Source organism: Alosa pseudoharengus, unplaced genomic scaffold (genome assembly GCF_046254945.1).
Source record: "Alosa pseudoharengus isolate Yale_2024_CS ecotype anadromous, Long Island Sound unplaced genomic scaffold, YU_APseudo_1.1 YU_APseudo_1.1_scf_17, whole genome shotgun sequence".
Classification (NCBI taxonomy): domain Eukaryota; kingdom Metazoa; phylum Chordata; class Actinopteri; order Clupeiformes; family Clupeidae; genus Alosa; species Alosa pseudoharengus.
This window is the reverse complement of record NW_027468640.1, coordinates 2323499-2340777: the sequence shown is the minus strand read 5'-3', so window position 1 is coordinate 2340777 and position 17279 is coordinate 2323499. Positions and strand designations below refer to the sequence as shown.

At 41.2% G+C, this 17279-nt stretch overlaps 1 protein-coding gene across 3 annotated transcripts; it reads right to left on the bottom strand.

The window, feature by feature from the left end:
• Positions 1-284: 284 nt before the first annotated feature.
• On the bottom strand, positions 285-15121 carry LOC143127908 (immunoglobulin kappa light chain-like). 3 transcript variants are annotated; one of them, XM_076289610.1, is made up of 5 exons: positions 15034-15121; positions 2626-2979; positions 1563-1749; positions 1113-1231; positions 285-1030 (listed from the first exon to the last, which is right to left on the bottom strand). In XM_076289610.1, the coding sequence occupies exons 1-5, from the start codon at positions 15080-15082 to the stop codon at positions 897-899; spliced, it is 843 nt and encodes a 280-aa protein (XP_076145725.1). In that variant the 5' UTR covers positions 15083-15121; the 3' UTR covers positions 285-896. The 3 variants fall into 3 exon arrangements, with proteins under 3 accessions (XP_076145725.1, XP_076145727.1, XP_076145728.1); XM_076289612.1 differs by lacking the exon at positions 15034-15121 and adding an exon at positions 8706-9056; XM_076289613.1 differs by lacking the exon at positions 15034-15121 and adding an exon at positions 7701-7741.
• Between the last annotated feature and the right edge of the window lie 2158 nt (positions 15122-17279).

Genomic DNA, 17279 nt, shown 5'->3' with positions numbered 1-17279 from the left:
AATCTTTCTAGATTACCAGGGTCTGGATTTTCCAGGCTATGTGCAATTGAGAATTTTGAAAATATCTTTGAAAATGTGTGTAAAACAAAGTTTTGAAAATGTGTGTAAGCAGTTGGGAGATGAGAATAAAGTATTTAGCCTAGTATTTAAAGTCCTAGTATTTAAAGTCTTCTTTCTTTATATAGAGGTACATATTTTCAGGGCTGTTTCTTTTAATTGAGGTCTGTGTCAGGGCCGGTGAGGTAAGAGACTGTGGAACCAAAAGCAGACTCAGGAGGCAGATGGTAGATTATGTGTAGTAGCTTTTAATGTAGAAACACAGGAAATGGTAGCCAGGGAGAACCACTTGGTAGGCAGCGTAACCTCAAAAATGTCAGAAACACAGGCAGGGTTCAGGCAGATATCCAGAGTGTCAAAAAACAGTTGTTTGGTACACAGGTCAGCAGACAACAAAGGGGCCAGGCATGACTAACAGGGCTGAACAGGCATAGATCAGTAACAAAGGGCAAGCAAGGTCCAAGCAAAGGTTTCCAAAATGGTTCAGGTAGAAATCCAAAGTCCAAAAATACAGGCTTTGGTCTGAAAACAGTAAATCCAGTAGAGCATGAGCATATGAGAATCCACTCTAAAAGACGTGACAATCTGGCAAAGAGTGTTCCTCCTGGCAGCGCTTAAATCTATGGCTGACGAGGAGAGTGGCGTCAGGTGATGATTGGACAACTCGCTTGTCAGTCAACCAGGAGCCAGGATAGAGGGAAAACCCAGACCGGAGACCGGGAACAGCAGAGGCATGACAGGATTCTGGGCCGGACTGTGACACACATGAGAAAGAGTACAACAATCTATCTATCTAGCAAACTCCCATCCGCACATTTAGCATTCTGAAGACATGATGGTCAGACGTTCTTCCTCACACAGCAGATGAGCGTGAACACCAGCAGGGACACCAGCAGGACCGCAGTCTTCAGGACGCCCCAAAACACACAGCTAGGGACGCCCCAAAACACACAGCTACCGAGAGGATCAGATGCTGAAATGAGACACACAGTGCTCACTCAGTAATTTGTACCTTGAACGTGCAACGTGCACTCGTATCTCGTTCTCATATTTACCTTGAACGTGCACTCGTGTCCCGTTCCCAAACACTATGCGTCCGCAGGCAGCCACGGCGCAGTAGTGTGTGTGTGCGTCATCACGACTTAGGTTCCTCCTGGACAACTGGTACACACAGCTGTGTGGAGGAGAGACAACATCAGTAAACTACTCGCACACATACACACACACACACACACACACACACCTCCACACACACACAAAAGACGCACGCACTCACTCACTCACTCACAAACACACACCCAAAGTCTGCTCTCTCTCCCCTGTGTGTGTGTGTTTGACCCTGGGAGAGCACACACACCTCTCTGCAGCCACACACACCTGTTTAAGGCCCAAAGCAGCACACACACACGCACTCACTCACTCACTCACTCACTCACACGCACACATAAACACATGCACATACTGTACGCACACACACACACACACACACACACTCACTCACACACCTGTTGTCTCCGCTGCTGTAGCCCACTCCTGGACGTGAGTCTCCTGAGGCGGGTCGGAACCAGAACACGCCGGGCTCCTCCGCACAGCTCCCAGAGTGGACAGAGCAGGTCAGCGTCACGTTACCGCCTGAGGGGGGCGACACTGAGTCCAGCTGCTCAATGACCGCATGGTCATCAGAGTCCCTGTCTAAGACAAGCAGCACATGCAGCAGGACTGTAACACTTTTCCCCAAAAGCACAAGTAACTGCAGGATAAATTTGCACCCTTAGAATAGTTTGATTTGTGATTTTGGACTTGGTGACCCTGAGATGCCACTTTTTCTGTAACTCTCCAACAGCATGGGTCTTTATCAAGGCAGGTCCATCACAGTTTCAGGATTTTCTTAATTATGGTCTGGAGTGTAGACATGGGAATCTTCAGGCTATTTTTCAGTCTTTCCCTGTCTCACAGAGGTCAACACACTTTCCTCTTATTCAAATAGTGTATTCTATTCTAATTCCCAAACTGAAGATTGACTAGGGGACTTGACCCGTGTCACAGACGTCAGGGGGTACTATAATATAAATGTTACTACAGCATGGAACGTCTCTCGGCCAATCAGAAACAAATAAATAGTTCCATAGAACCCAATTGTTGTATAATATAATATAAATGTTACTACAGCTTTGTTATTTGTTTAAAATGGGAAGAAACTGCTTCAATGATGTGCACAAGTGATAAGATGATGTGGAGTTTAAATATACAGTTTTGAGAATTACAATTCTGAGAGGGGCCACAACTGATATCACAGATTTCTCAATAAATTTACGGTTAATCAGAGATGTCTGTAATTGTCACGTAGCAGCGAGACTTATTACCCTGTGACCCACTCACCACATCACCCTGTGACCCACTCATCACCCTGTGACCCACTCACCACATCACCCTGTGACCCACTCATCACCCTGTGGCCCCCTCACCACATCACCCTGTGACCCACTCACCACCCTGTGATCCCCTCACCACCCTGTGACCCACTCACCAGATACACATTACCCTGTGACCAAGAGAGGAATATCTTACCTTTGATAAATACAGTCGTTCCTTTTCCAAAAGTCACCTCAGCATAATAAACAGATCCACAGTAGTAGGTAGCTGAGTCTGCAGTCTGTGTTTGGGAAATTGTCAGATTAAAGCTGTTCGCTCCACCTTCCGGTTTAAATCGGTCGCTCTTGTCAAAACCATTGTAGAAATTAGTATTTGGAGGGTAATATGAGGCGATGGACACAGGCTCCTCTCCAGCAGACTGTTTCATCCACAGAATAGCACTGTTCATTCCTTGAGAAGAGAAGACGCACGTAAGATGAATGTCATCGCCGGCCTCTGCAGAGATGAAGGAGGGACCCTGTGTGATCTTATCTCTGACCAGAGATCCACCTGAAATACAAAACATTAAATAACCGATAAGATACTCCGGTATGAACTCAACCACTATTTGACATATTTAAGCAATAAGCCCTGAGAGGCCATAGGTTACGCTGATTCTACAACAGCTACAGTAAGGAGCGTTGTTAGACACGACGTGCTAGCGGAGTGGCTAAAATCCCCCTTAGCTGTTGTAGAATCAGTGTAACCTACAGACTCGAGTGGCTTATTGCTTTTCTAAAACTGTTATTATAAATACCTGGCAACGTTTCATAAAGTAAAGGCACAGCAACTAGAAATACTGTACAACGAGTTATTCCTAGATAATCATTCTTCCACCAAGAAATATATTTTCTCTATCTGAATGGTTGCCAAGCAACTTCGAGACGCAGCTACTTTAACTTTTGTATCAAGTACGGTAATGGTAGCGCAACGAAATGCGGTCAAGGTGTATGTTTGTGCTGCATTTTACAATGGCATCAAACGTATTTCAGCCAACCACAATCAAGGACCGGAACTATCAGTTTTAGAAACTGGTATAAACACTACCTTTCTCATGTTATTTTAATGTATCAGAATTATGCAACAAAGCAAAGATTTGTATGAATTAACTCTCTCTCTCTTTATCTCAGTCTGTGTTTCTCCCATTCTGTCTTTGTGTGTGTGTGTGTGTGTGTGTGTGTGCGTGTGCGTGTGTGTGTATGTGTGTGTGTCTGTTTGTTTATCAGTTAGATCAGGTTTCTATGTAAGCTGCATGTTTGTGTGTGTGTGTGTGTGCGTGTGTGTGTGTGTGTGTGTGTGTGTGTCTGTGTGTTTATCAGTGGGATCGGGTTTCTATGTAAGCTGCATGTTTGTGCGTGTGTGTGTGTGCGTGTGTGTGTGTCTGTGTGTGTGTGTCTGTGTGTTTATCAGTGGGATCGGGTTTCTATGTAAGCTGCATGTTTTGTGTTTGTTTTGTGTACTGTATGTGTGTGTTTAGCTGTAAATGTTGTTTATGCAGAAAGTGTAACAACAATACGAATATTTACAGAATGAACACATGAATTTACAGAATACACAGTCATTTGAAGCATGTATGTGTTAAACTGTGAAAGCAGGTTTGTTTGTGTGTAGCGTATCATATCATGTGCATAATCTATTGTCATGGTTATATGTAGTATATTTAAGTGAGTTTAAATATTTAAATGACATGTTGGCTTATTTGAGAAAGAAATACTCTAAATATAATCCCTAAATATAAACTACATTTGATTTTTTCAAATCCTACAAAATACAAATGACAAAATATGCTAAAGTAATTACAGTTGTTGTCCATTGCTTACACACTAAAAACAAATGCTTACAGTAGATCAAAGCCTCAATAAGTGAAACTACTTGTAACATGCATTAAACCAGTGATTTTCAACCATTGTGCCATAAGAGATCATCAGGAGTGCCGTGGGAAATTGTCCAATTTCACTTAATTGGTCCAAAAACTTTAGTTGTTGCAAATAGTAGGCTAGGATATGCCATTGTTGAGCATCTGTGCCTGCAATGTAGTGACTTGCTAAATAAATACTCTTTCATGTCCGTGGGTGACAGTAATAGCGCAATAATGACCTTGTTAATCAAGTGATGCGCACGAGAACTGGTGGTGAAAAATAGATATTGGAAAGCTAGATAATGCTTTGGGCTCCAGAACATACGTAAATAGTGATGCCATCATGGGGGCAACAATTAGTGGAGGCCAATGAAGAAACAGGTGTTTCTGATTGGAAATCAGACAGGTGTCTCTGATTGTCAGCTAGTGTTGCCCAGAGCGTGTAGGTGCTTGCCTCCAGCAATATGACGGCCGCGTTCACGTAGCCACTTACAGTTTTTCTCAGTCGCTTTGGTGCTTTTTTCAGATCAGAATGAAAATTCTCATAACTATTAGTTCAACCTCTACAACATTTAGCCATTTGTGCACATCACAGTAGCAATTTCTCCTTCCTCTGAACAAATTGCAAATACTTTTGGACATGTATCAGTTGCTTTCATACAATTCTCTGCTGTTTTTTAACATTACCATTTGCTTATGTCATGTCAGTCAAAATGAACTATACTTATGAATGCTGAATAGTCGTTCCCAATACAACTAATAGTCTTCATTTCATTGCTTGAGTCATTACATACAAAATTGTTGAACTAGTTATTAAATTCTGTCACAATGCTATAGAATTGCAAAGAGCATACAGTAAAAATGTACGTATTCAGTGTCTTGTACTCACTTACTCACCTAACTACAGCAATGTGTAACTTTACTGTAGTTTTCAAATGGCTGTACAAGTACTGTATAGTGCTGTCTTGAGCATGTTCAGGTAGTGTCACCGATTTCTGACCTTTGCATTGGAAAACACTGAGAGAACTGTCATAATGAAAACATGACAAAGCCATTTGACTATCTTGTTCATAAACGATGGTGTCAAGACTTCTCATTTTGATGACACTGACAGTTTCATTGACATGAATACCTGCTTTTGAGGAATGGACTATCCATTTTGAGCAAGTGACGTGCTTTTGCAGGTCATCCACTAGGTTTTGCAGTTTGCACTAATTGTTTTGAGAATTGCACTAACTGCTGTGCAAATGTTAATAGTGATGTGAGAAAAGCACCAAAGCGACTGAGAAAAACTGTAATAGGCTAGAACTCGACGGACAGTCCGGTATCTAGCTTTCTAATATGGGTGAAAAGACATAGGGCCTAAAACAGCAAATCAATAGGCTAAACATAAATAAATAGGCCTCCTTGAAAAGAAAAATGCAGACTCTGAACTGAACTGTAAACAAATGAGAGACTAAATTGTCATTATTTTTTACTATATTAGGCCACAGTGTGTAATTCTGTTACATTTTTGGCTGGTAATGTGCCGCAGGATTTGGAAAGCCCAAAGTTCAGAGCGTAAAGTATACAGCCTACAATACTGTAAACAAAGTGTCCTACAGTGTCCAATACAAATGCTCTGTCTTGCCTCCTCTGTCTTGCCATCCTTCCCTTCCTCCTCGTCCCCCACCTTGCATATGCACTTGTCTGCATCCTCTCAAATAGTTTCTAATTCTCATTCCCACCTTTAACAACCTGATTGCTCTCTGAACTGGCTTATATTGGTTGTGTCACATCATTTGAAACAAGTGAAATCAATTTTGAGTGGTTGTGTTTAATCAATGACATGTCTATTTCTATTTCATTTTTGCCACTTGTGTTTACCAGTATGGATGCATGTGCTTTAGAGTGCAGAATGTGTTCGAAGTTTTGCTAAAAATTGTAAGTGAGATCTACAAATTGTGTTTTACCATGTGAAATGGTTTAAGGTATTGACAACAGACTGAACAATTAGCTTAATGAGTTCAAGCAACTGAGAACTCTCTTCAGCCAATGGGGTTTAGTGTTTTAGCAACTGAGAACTTTCTTCAGCCAATGGGGTTTAGTGTTTTAGCAACTGAGAAAAACTGTTAACATGATGCCTGGAATGCGTCAATAGAAGGTGTTATGTTATATTATGTCAGATGGTGGGGGTACGCGAGCCGAGCCAGGATGTACTGTAGGTGCTGCTGGTATGCGGGAAAAAAGTTTGGGAACCACTGCTGGCTGGCTGCTCTAGTGTGCACTTTTATATTAAGTACAGTTCTGTGTTTGCCCCTCTACTCCCCATTTCTAAAACCTATCAAAGAATGATTTTCAGTGTGCCAATGAAAAGTATATGACCACCTCCCTGAGCGCCCTGAGCGCCGCTGTAGCAAAAGTGAAAATCATTCTTTGATAGGTTTTAGAAATGGGGAGTAAAGGGGCAAATACAGAACTGTTTACAGTTTCACCTCACTGTGTGCTCTATGTGTTCACTAATTCACGGATGGGATAAATGCAGAGACCAAATTCCTTGTATACGCAAGTATACTTGGCCTAGAAACCTGATTTACTTTATCTGATATATATAATATACCTGATGTAACGGCCTCTTCTGCAAGCAATGGAAGGGGCATGCAGAGACATTGAGGTGCAGGGGCGGAGCCAGAGGGGTGGCTCTGTGTGGCCACTTTTGAAATTCGATTGGCCACCCCAGGTGCCACCCCAAAATCTTAGTCTACGGTTGGCCATTATGACGGTCTAAGGCGGGACATTTCTTGATGCACTTGCAGTGCTAGTTTGAAGTGTCGGACAGACGTTGGAAACAGCTTGCTATTCAGTGCCGGTTCAGACCTCCATGGGGCTCTAAGCAAAATCCTGCTAAGGGGCCCTCCTACCTGAACTCTGAGCGCCAAAATGTAACCATTTTTTTACAGTATCGTCTGACACCTCAGTGCTCCCAATACAATCATCCCACCCCATTTTGGATGTCTATGGAAGTTACCAAATATAGTGTTTTTTCCTAAAGGACTAGGAGAAAAAACATAATTGTGTGTGACTCACCTTCACACAGCAATAAATGCCCAGTTTCAGTGTCTGGGCTGTTTGCTTTGGATGCTTGCAGTACATTAACCTGACTCCGCCAGATGGATTTGCTCCGCATATCCACCTGGGAACTTTTCATTGAAGAACTTTTGGGAAGGGGCGGACATACTGGTTAGCTGATTGGATAAACCATCTGTCTATCACCACCTTTGTTGGTTATCGACGGGCCAAATCAACCAATTAGATGAACAAAGTATTCTTCTAATGCCGTTTAACATACAATTAAGTTAGGTAACGTGACAAACGTTAAGGTGTTTTAACTTACCATTTATGAACCTAATCAACGACAATTCCCATCAAGTTTTCACGGTAGGCCCTACACTTCTGAAGATAGTATATTCCTCCATTATGAACTGGAATCAGCCGTGGAGGATGTCTGTGTCATTCATTCCTCCCAGCTGTACCTCCCAGCTTCACAGTTTACCCAGGAATACTTTCTAATTTGAATAAAACTTGCGCGATAGCTATGCTCATCTCTGTGGATGCCGTCACGTTGCGTCACACCTCAACCTGCCAAAAAGCCAACGCTGATTGGACGTTCGTTTGGTGAACTGCTCCAAATTTTCTTTAACGGAAAGTATCCAGACTGATCTGCGAGTGAAACCCTGAAGCTCGCGAGATCAGGATGGTCTCACGAGGCTAGCTGTACATATCCCCTTGCAAAAAATAACTGCAGTTTTTTCAAGTACAGTTCAGTTATACCACAGTTAGGCTACAGTGCAGTATAGTATTTTCATGTCCAAAATACTGAATTTCTTAGTAAAGTATGCAGTACAATGCAGTTTTTTGTGTCTAAAATACTGCATTCCCTGCATAAGAACTGCAAATATTTTCTCCAAAACTGCGGTTTTCATACTCAGAAATCTGCAGTTTGACACTTGAAGTAATGCAGTTTTTTTGTAAGGGTCTGGTTGTGCTAGTAGCCTACTGGCTCACTGTTCTTCACCTGTGTGTCTGTAGTAGGCTACTTGCCAAAGACATAGGCTATGAACTGGCTCCCCTGATTATCTTATTATTTCAATATTTTTTTCAAACGTAGACTATTTTAAACAATCATTTTAATACTTCATATAGGCCTAATTTACGATGTGCATCTATTGTCCATGCAGCACAGCGAATCAAAGTTAATACATTAGGCTAGGCCTACTTTCCATTTTGCATACGTTCAGTTGTAGGCTATAAAGCTTGACTGAAACATTGTAAAACAATTAGTTCTTTTAAAAATGTATGGGAAGAGTGAAATAAACTATTAGTTTCGACGGGTCCTCACATGTTTCTGCTGAAAAACTGCTAGTTTCATCCCGAGCTGCACGTTATGAACGCATTTAAAGATGCGGTCATGTTTTTTTAAATGTAGCCAGTCGCCCGCATTCAAACAAACGGAATATGCGATTATATTTCACAACTTTGCGAAGTACTGTGACTGGGAAAGGCTGGCAAGCAAGCCGCAGACAGATCAGGGGATTCACTTCCCTGTTAGGTAGGCCTATGCTAGACCAGCAACACGCGCTGGAGAGACGCATGTTGACATCAAACCATGGAACGAACGCAAGTTTACCCGACTGCTGTTTCCGCTGTCATTCTCGTGGCGTTTCTTCCGTTTTTCATGCCCTGAATGGTAATTCGGTTTCATGTTCATCTTCTTAATGTAGGCTATGAGACACTGTCACTATAACTGTATAGGGCCAACTTGTCTGTCACTAGCTTGACTCAAGAGGAGACGGGGGAGGGGGCCTTCATTAACTTGCGGGGCCCTACGCAACTTGCGTAGTGTGCGTATAGGGAGAACCGGCCCTGTTGCTATTATACATGACTTATTGTTTTTAGCATGTGAGTTTAGGCCTACAGGCTACTGCTTGTGCTAACACGCAAAGATATCTATTTACCTATCGCATCTGCCAATACCCATTTATCTAATCACACACACAAGAAGGGTCTGTTGAATCACGTCATCCTAGACTAATTTTCCTACCTGCTTATTTTGCCTAGCCTACCCAGCCAACATTTGCTAGGTCATTAAGTGTTAACTGTGGGCCTAAAAGTGTTTAATGATAATATTGTCCTAATCAAGGTTTGAAAATCGGAGGTTCACAGGCTACTGTGACCTTGGTGCTCCCTTCTTTCAATATTCTTTGCATCTGACTAATAGCAATTTTTTAAACTATGGCCCGTCAAAATAATCTTAGCATTCACAGCACAAATTAATTTAGTCTTTTACGCAGTGGAGAAAGTGACAGCGCACGGTAAGACAGAAAGAGCGTCCAAATTCACCCGTTCTTCTACCGTACTCGCTAAGTAGCCTACTCATCATCACACAGGCATTACATGTATCACATCACATGAAAGAGCTTTTTCTCAGCTTTTGAACAATGTTAGCCAATAGTTGCTGTAGTAAATGGTCCGCGAGAAAAGAAACTTTAATTTAATCATATTAATATACAGTTCTGCGCCCATCTCCCTACCCATTCATCAGCCTAGATATTTGTAAATATTAAAATCCGATGATTTACAGTTCTATGTAATATGTCATGTTTCATTTTGTCATGTTTCGTACAGTGATGCAGGTCTACTGTAGCCTACTGTTCATCAAGCCCACTCATTATAAACACTCGTTGCATAGGCTAGGCTACAGGTAGCAATATGAATTCTGGTGACAATTCAACCAGTCAAGGATTTGTTGTGAAATATTCACATTTTGGGAAGTTTACATAGCTTAGGCTAAACTGTATGTTTCTTTCGTCCCCCATGCCTGTTTTATTCGTCCCGACCAGGAGGGATAAATGAAACATTGCGCACTTTCCACTTTTGCTATCCTGAACGGTTTTGTTCAGAGCTGAAAGTGCAACTGTATTTGACAAAAGACGGATGTAAGTTATTGCTAGTGACAAAATATTAACTTTCGGTGTGGTCTCTTTGTAAATAACATTTAATTAAAAAGTGTTTTGATCGTCCCAGCTGTCCCCTATATATAGGCTAGTGGTGTCCTATATCCAAGGGGAATATTCTCACCCCTATATAGGCTAGTGGTGTCCTATATCCAGGGGGAATATTCTCACCCCTATGTATTGCCACTCTGTTTCGAGGGACAAGGGGTAAGCTACCCACTGAGCAAAGAGACGTTGATACGTCTTTTCTAAGTCATTTTTGGACGTCAAATGTAAGTCACCTGGACGTGCAGACTGTTACTCCAGGCGACGTCTTTTTTCGACTTCTATTGAACGTCCATTTATGACGTCCACAGTACATCCGTATAGGAGCTATTTCTAGTCCAAATGTGGTCTTCATGGACATTTTTTCGACGTCATTTTGTGAACGGTTTTTGAAGTCATCTTTGTGGACGTCTTTTCGACGTCAAATTCAGACTCATTTTAGACATTGATTTTATACTGTACTGCTTATAGTTTCTATGCATAACTGTAGTCCTGTCACGGCCCTTTTACTACAGCAGGTAAACGGTAATTCCCCAGACTCACAAACACATGAGGCTCAAGAACAGTTTACGCTTTTATTGCACAGTTACTAAAATTTACATAGAGGACTCACAGCAGCCCAGCTATAAACATTGCAGTCCCGTCGCAAGCACCCCCAACTGGCAAGCAGAAACAGATTAATAATGCAGGTAAATAAGTTATCTAGGTGAATATACATTCAAAATACTGAGAGGGCACAGCAATTCATAATTAAACCCACACACAATGATCAGATTACGCTACACCTTAAATTCAGTTCCGCTAACCCAACGTCTTCTGTCCACTCTGGGTTTACAGCTGGGCTGACGAGTCACGTAGACAACAGACACAACACATAAAGGAATGTCCGCTGGTCGGCTTCCCGCAAGCCGAACAGAGTTTTAAAAGAATAGTCCACAGGACGCGCTCCGATGTAGCCGGTACTGCACTGTCGGCGCCAGGTCATCCACAAGTCCAAATCAGGGCGGATCCTTCCCTGAATGTACTTCGGTTGTTCAGCAGACACAGTCAATGTTACATCCGGCGGTGTTCATTGGCACTTCTAGCATTCCCCCAGATCGCATTGTTGCACGGCTGATGTAAACCTGAGCTGCAACGGACAACAAACATTTATGAGCCACCAGCCACTTTGTCTACCAACTTACTAACGCATAGCAAGTAGGGCTACAGAAATATAACTTCCCTTAACAGGGTACTTAGCTTGCGTTGATGGTGGGCTCTCTGCCGTTGTGCCAGTTGCTGTCGCATCTCCCTCTCAAGGCCCCCTCCTGCCGGTCACCTCGCAAGCTCATATAAAGCACCAGGCCAGGTGAAAGCAAGTGGTTAATCAACCAATGTGAATGAACCCCTCCCCCTTCACAGGTGCACAAAATCAGTCTATTACATCCCTCAGTCCTCTCCAGGTGTCCCTAGTCAGTCCAATACACAGCCACTCAATGAGTCCATTAACCCAAATGTTAAAATACACAGCAGGTAACAGCAAAAACAGTGTAACATGCATAGCAATAAGCTGCACATACACCATGCATACACGACAGTCCCATTTCAGAAGGTGGCATGCTGTTCCAGTTAATTTTCCTATAGCTTTATTTGACTTTCTCACCAGCAGATGGTAACTGGAAATGCATACCAAGACATACATTTCCACTTCAAATCTGCTGCCGAGCCAAATGAAGCTTCAGTAAAATTAACTGGAACAGGTTCCTACCTTCTGGACACCTTACAGTCAGATTAACAATAAATCACAATCCAATCCTGACTGTTGTTTCCCCCATCTCTACTGCAAACATGACCAGATTATTGCAAACATGACCAGATTCACCTAATGAAAATAAAAACTAATTCTGGGCTCTTTTTTTTTACACATATGCACTCAGCGTTCTCAGGGCAGCAGTCCTCACATCATAACGCCTGCAAACAGAGGGAGACTAAAATTAATAAATTGCAAAACACACAGAACACAAAAAGACCATCACTGAAGCACTACTACTGAGGTGCAAGTCAGGTACATCAAACAAGGGGCAAATAAGGGCTATGAAATGAAGAACATGAAGCCAAACACTACTTCACAACCTAAAGTGTATCATACCCCCAATTCCCCAAATGTATAATTGCCCCCATTCGCATCCACTACTACATTCATTTGTTTTACTGGTCCTCTTTTGTATTTAAATATCAACACTACATGCATATTAAATGTAAATAATGTTGTCTACCTAGGCCTATGTCTCATGGAAATTATCTAACGTTAACGTTAACAACTCTCATATGTGTCTGTAGAAGCTAAGTTGATATTAGCCTGCATGGAGACACTTTAAATAACAGTTAACTTACTTGCGCCTGATATTTCATTCAAACTAAAACTACATTCACAATGACATCTTACACAGATGTATTTTTGGATATGATATTAACTACCATTCCAGATCTCCAATATAATGGTGAAGTTAGCTATTGGAAAAGTTAACATTAACTCCGTCAACGTTAGCGATTCTTAGCTCGCTAACGTTAGCTAATTGCTAGCTAGTTCTAACATGACTTAGTTCGGTTTTGGTTAACATTACACTTTGAAACCAATATATTTATAATAAATTCGCGTTTTCAATTGGCATATGCAGAAGTACTGTAATTCTTACCTTGGATATGATGATGGCAGAGTTTGGACAGCTCACACCAGCAGAAAAGTAATAGTTGAAGTTACTGGATTTGAAAACTTTGTCAGGGGTGGGAGGCAGGGGATGAACGTTAGAAATCGCCCCACAATTCTGTGCGGTTCAAGTGCAATTCAAATTGCTGTCAGAGGGTTAAAAGCAGAGCAAGACTGAGAGGCAAACATTTAACAACTTGTTGAAAGTGTCTTTTTTATCAGCAATCACCAAATGAAAGCTAGACAAAGCCAAAACGATTTCTTTGCAACTAGACACAGGAGTTGCATAGCCTACACATGCTCATTCTTTATGGTATTTAACTCTCAAAGAATTTGTTGCAGTTCGCAATTTTCAGTAAAAAAGTGACTTAATGTGCCTGACATTTTTATTGTAGGCTAGACTAGGCTACTCTTGAGATGTTGACCTTAAAATACTCAGTAAGTTAACCCATTACTTAGGCTACCAGTGACCCAGACAGTGGGTAGAATACCATGTTGGAGATTGAGTTCCAAACCACCAACCCTGTGGCTGGATTATGGAAAATAACCCAGCATGGGCTAACATACTGTAACCCAATAAATGGTCAAACTGCCACAACCCAGTAATTGGGTGCAGAAATAACCCAGCATTTTTTAGAGTGTACGAGGCCTATTACTACTACTACTACTAATAATAATGATCACATTCATCATGTTGGTAAGAACAATGTTGGTATTTTACATTTATTTTGTATTACTACTAGCCTACTGCTACTAGGCTACTACTACTACTACTAATAATAAATTACTTAAATCATGTTAATTCCCTGCACCTGTTTTAGACGTCCAAAAAAGTGACCTACACCGACGTCCAAATGTTCAACTACATATTGATGTACAAATGGGGTCATTATTAGACGTCCAAATAGTGAACCTAGTTTGCACGTCGTTCTAAAGTTCAGAATTGGTCATGGACCGACGGACGCAATATAGACATCATCTCAACGTCCCTACGACGTCCAATGTTTAGTGGGTAGGGGAAGGGGAAGAATGACAAATGGGATTGAGCCTTAGGGTCTGTAGCATTATGAATGTAACATTATGATTAGATTAAGGTTAGTCTTTAATTGGTGTTTATTTCATTCATGTTTCATACAAAAGTATTTTAAGCATTTTGTTGAGAGGTGTTTGTTGATTTTGGAGGAATTTGTTATAGCTCTTTGCCAGCTCAGACAAAAAAGCAGGTCAAATTATTTTAACAGCTACAAAAATAGATGGCCATAGATAGCCATATAATATAATAGAATATATTTTAATGTCCCTATGATGGAATTTGTTTTAGCTCAGCATAACCCATTGATAGACAACTTAGATTTGATATGTTTGTTTATTTGTATTTGCATTGTATTCAAATACAAAGACATTTTAGAGTATGTGAGAGTATGGTCTTTGTCCTTCAATTGATGAGTATGGTGTTTGGTGCATGGTTTTCCTAATGTATTTGTGCTAATTTAACATCTAACAGCCTGTTTCTGTTTATCTGGATGTTTTGCCTTATGCCACCCTTGAATTAATCAGTGCCCCACTAGGGCCACCCTTGTTGAAAATGTCTAGAATCAGCACACAAGGTGATATTTTATCCGTTGCCTAGCCCGAGAGGACATAGCCTGGGATACCGACAAGGATTGTTTTGGTAAAAACTGTTGAGTCAACTGATTACTGCAGAAATTCTACTTTTGAGTTTCACAGAAGACTAAGAAAATGGCAATAAAAATAGAAACACAAAGACAGCAGTGTTTTATATAAAGCACATCAGTGTGTTTCTGGTGATTTGAAAGATTAATTCAAATGGTGCATGTGTGTATGGTTTTTTTGCAGGAATTTAATTTTTAGAGAGGATTGTTTTGATAGCAGTGTTTCATTTTGGTATAGATGTAAGTTGTTAATCACCAAGTGTGTGTATGTGTGTGTGTGTGTGAGGGAGAGAGAGAGAGGATACTCACACGCAGTAGAGAGAGAACACAATAGCAGCAGTCCCCATAGTCTGTCCATGGTAAGTGTGTGTTCTCAGCCGACTGTACAAGAGTCAGAAAGAAAACTATCTCTCTTACTGACAGACTATAGGCCAACAGGAAGAGCACTTTACTCTCTACCCCCCCCCCCCCACACACACACACACACTCACATGATGACATTGCCCCCACCCATCTCTCTCTCTCTCTCTCTCTTTCTCTCTCTCTCTCTCTCTCTCACACACACACACACACATACAAAACAACCCAGGAACCAATCAGAATCGCTAATTTGGCATGCGGCAGGCTTTACACTGTATGAGAACTCGATGGCTGCACTGATGATAACAGTGTAAACAGATATGGACGTTTATTTGCTTTGGAACTGAGTAAACAATAACATTTAAAACCATTGTTTATGTTATGTTTAATACCATTGTTTATGATTTGATTTGATAGCTGTACTTCTGAAATGATTTGCCAAGAGTTTAAGACACACACTTAAGTTTCATTTCACTGATGAAAGCTGTAAGTCAGTGAAGCCTTTCCAAACACACCCTCAGAATAAGTTTCCTGTGCTGCTTCCTACAATCACTTGTTAAATGTATGCCTACAGTGGTTTATTAATCGTAGTACATCATAGTCATTTATTTCGTCAGTCATCATGTTCATTTTAATGAATAGGAAGGAATTTAAACCATACGATATCTGCCGTGAGTCATGTCAGCTGGTGTGTCCGGGGTCGTCTTTTCGAGCTCCTCCCAGCTGACTCTGGTAGATCACATGGACAGTCAGGCGCAATCGATTATTTAATAAATAAATGTGAATTACGAATAATAATAAAAAGGTGATGAGGTTTGGTGACATTTATTCACTTTTAAAGCAATACAAATGTCTGTGCCTGAAGTTGTCAGACATTTATGAGGACATCATACATACTGTAGTCTCATTGCCTATTAAACATACCAGCTAACGTCTGAATTCAGACGCGGTGCCTGAACACTTTAAGCCAACACAGGCACCGCGTGGCTAGAACGAAGTCAGACGCACACAGTGTGCTGAATCAGGCTGTGAATGTAATCTGTTGTTGATAATGGAAAATGCTCTGGTTGCATACTGGACAGCAACAAATACACACACACACACACACACTCACACACACACACATACACACACACACACACACACACACACACACTCTACTAATGGGTTGTGCTGCTGCAGATGTGTCCTTATGAATCACACACACACACACACACACACTCACACTCTACTAATGTGTTGAGCTGCTGCAGCTGTGTGTCCTTATGAATCACACACACACACACACACACACACACACACTCACACACACACACACACACACACACACACACACACACACACACACACACACACTCTATTAATGGGTTGTGCTGCTGCAGATGTGTCCTTATGAATCACACACACACACACACACACACACACTCTACTAATGTGTTGAGCTGCTGCAGCTGTGTGTCCTTATGAATCACACACACACACACACACACACACACACACACACACACACACACACACACACACACACACACTCTACTAATGTGTTGAGCTGCTGCAGATGTGTGTCGTTATGAACTGTAATCCCCCTTCACAGCTCCAGCAGCAGCTTCAGCACCCTGGACAGCTCCCACTGACGTCCTCAGAGATGCAGTGTGGAGATATCACATATATGTATGTATATACAGTATAGATGGAGATAGATGGAGATACAGTGTGGAGATATTACGGTAACACTTTCTATGAAGGTTGTATTTATAACGCCCTATGAATGCATTCATAATGTTTTATGAGGTGTCTATAAAGCATTGTAATGCTCATTATTACCATCTATATGTATTCACAAGTCGTCATAACCAACTTCATGATGCATTATGACAACTAATTATGAATGATTATAATTTTACTCTGAATAATGCATTATAAATATTTCAAGATATGCCGACTCACTTGTCAGTTTTATGATGCATTATAATTACTTCTCTCTGCTAAATGCGTATAGTGATGCATAAAGAGTTTTGACTTCTACTGTAGTCCTATATATCTATAGCTATAAGTATATGTAATAAAGTTATAATAATTTATACATCTCCCTACAGCACACAATTATAAACAGCTATGCAATATCGTAAGTGTTATTTGTCAGCTCTAAGTAAAGTGACAAGAATATGACCCTATTATTAACAGATATAAGTTCA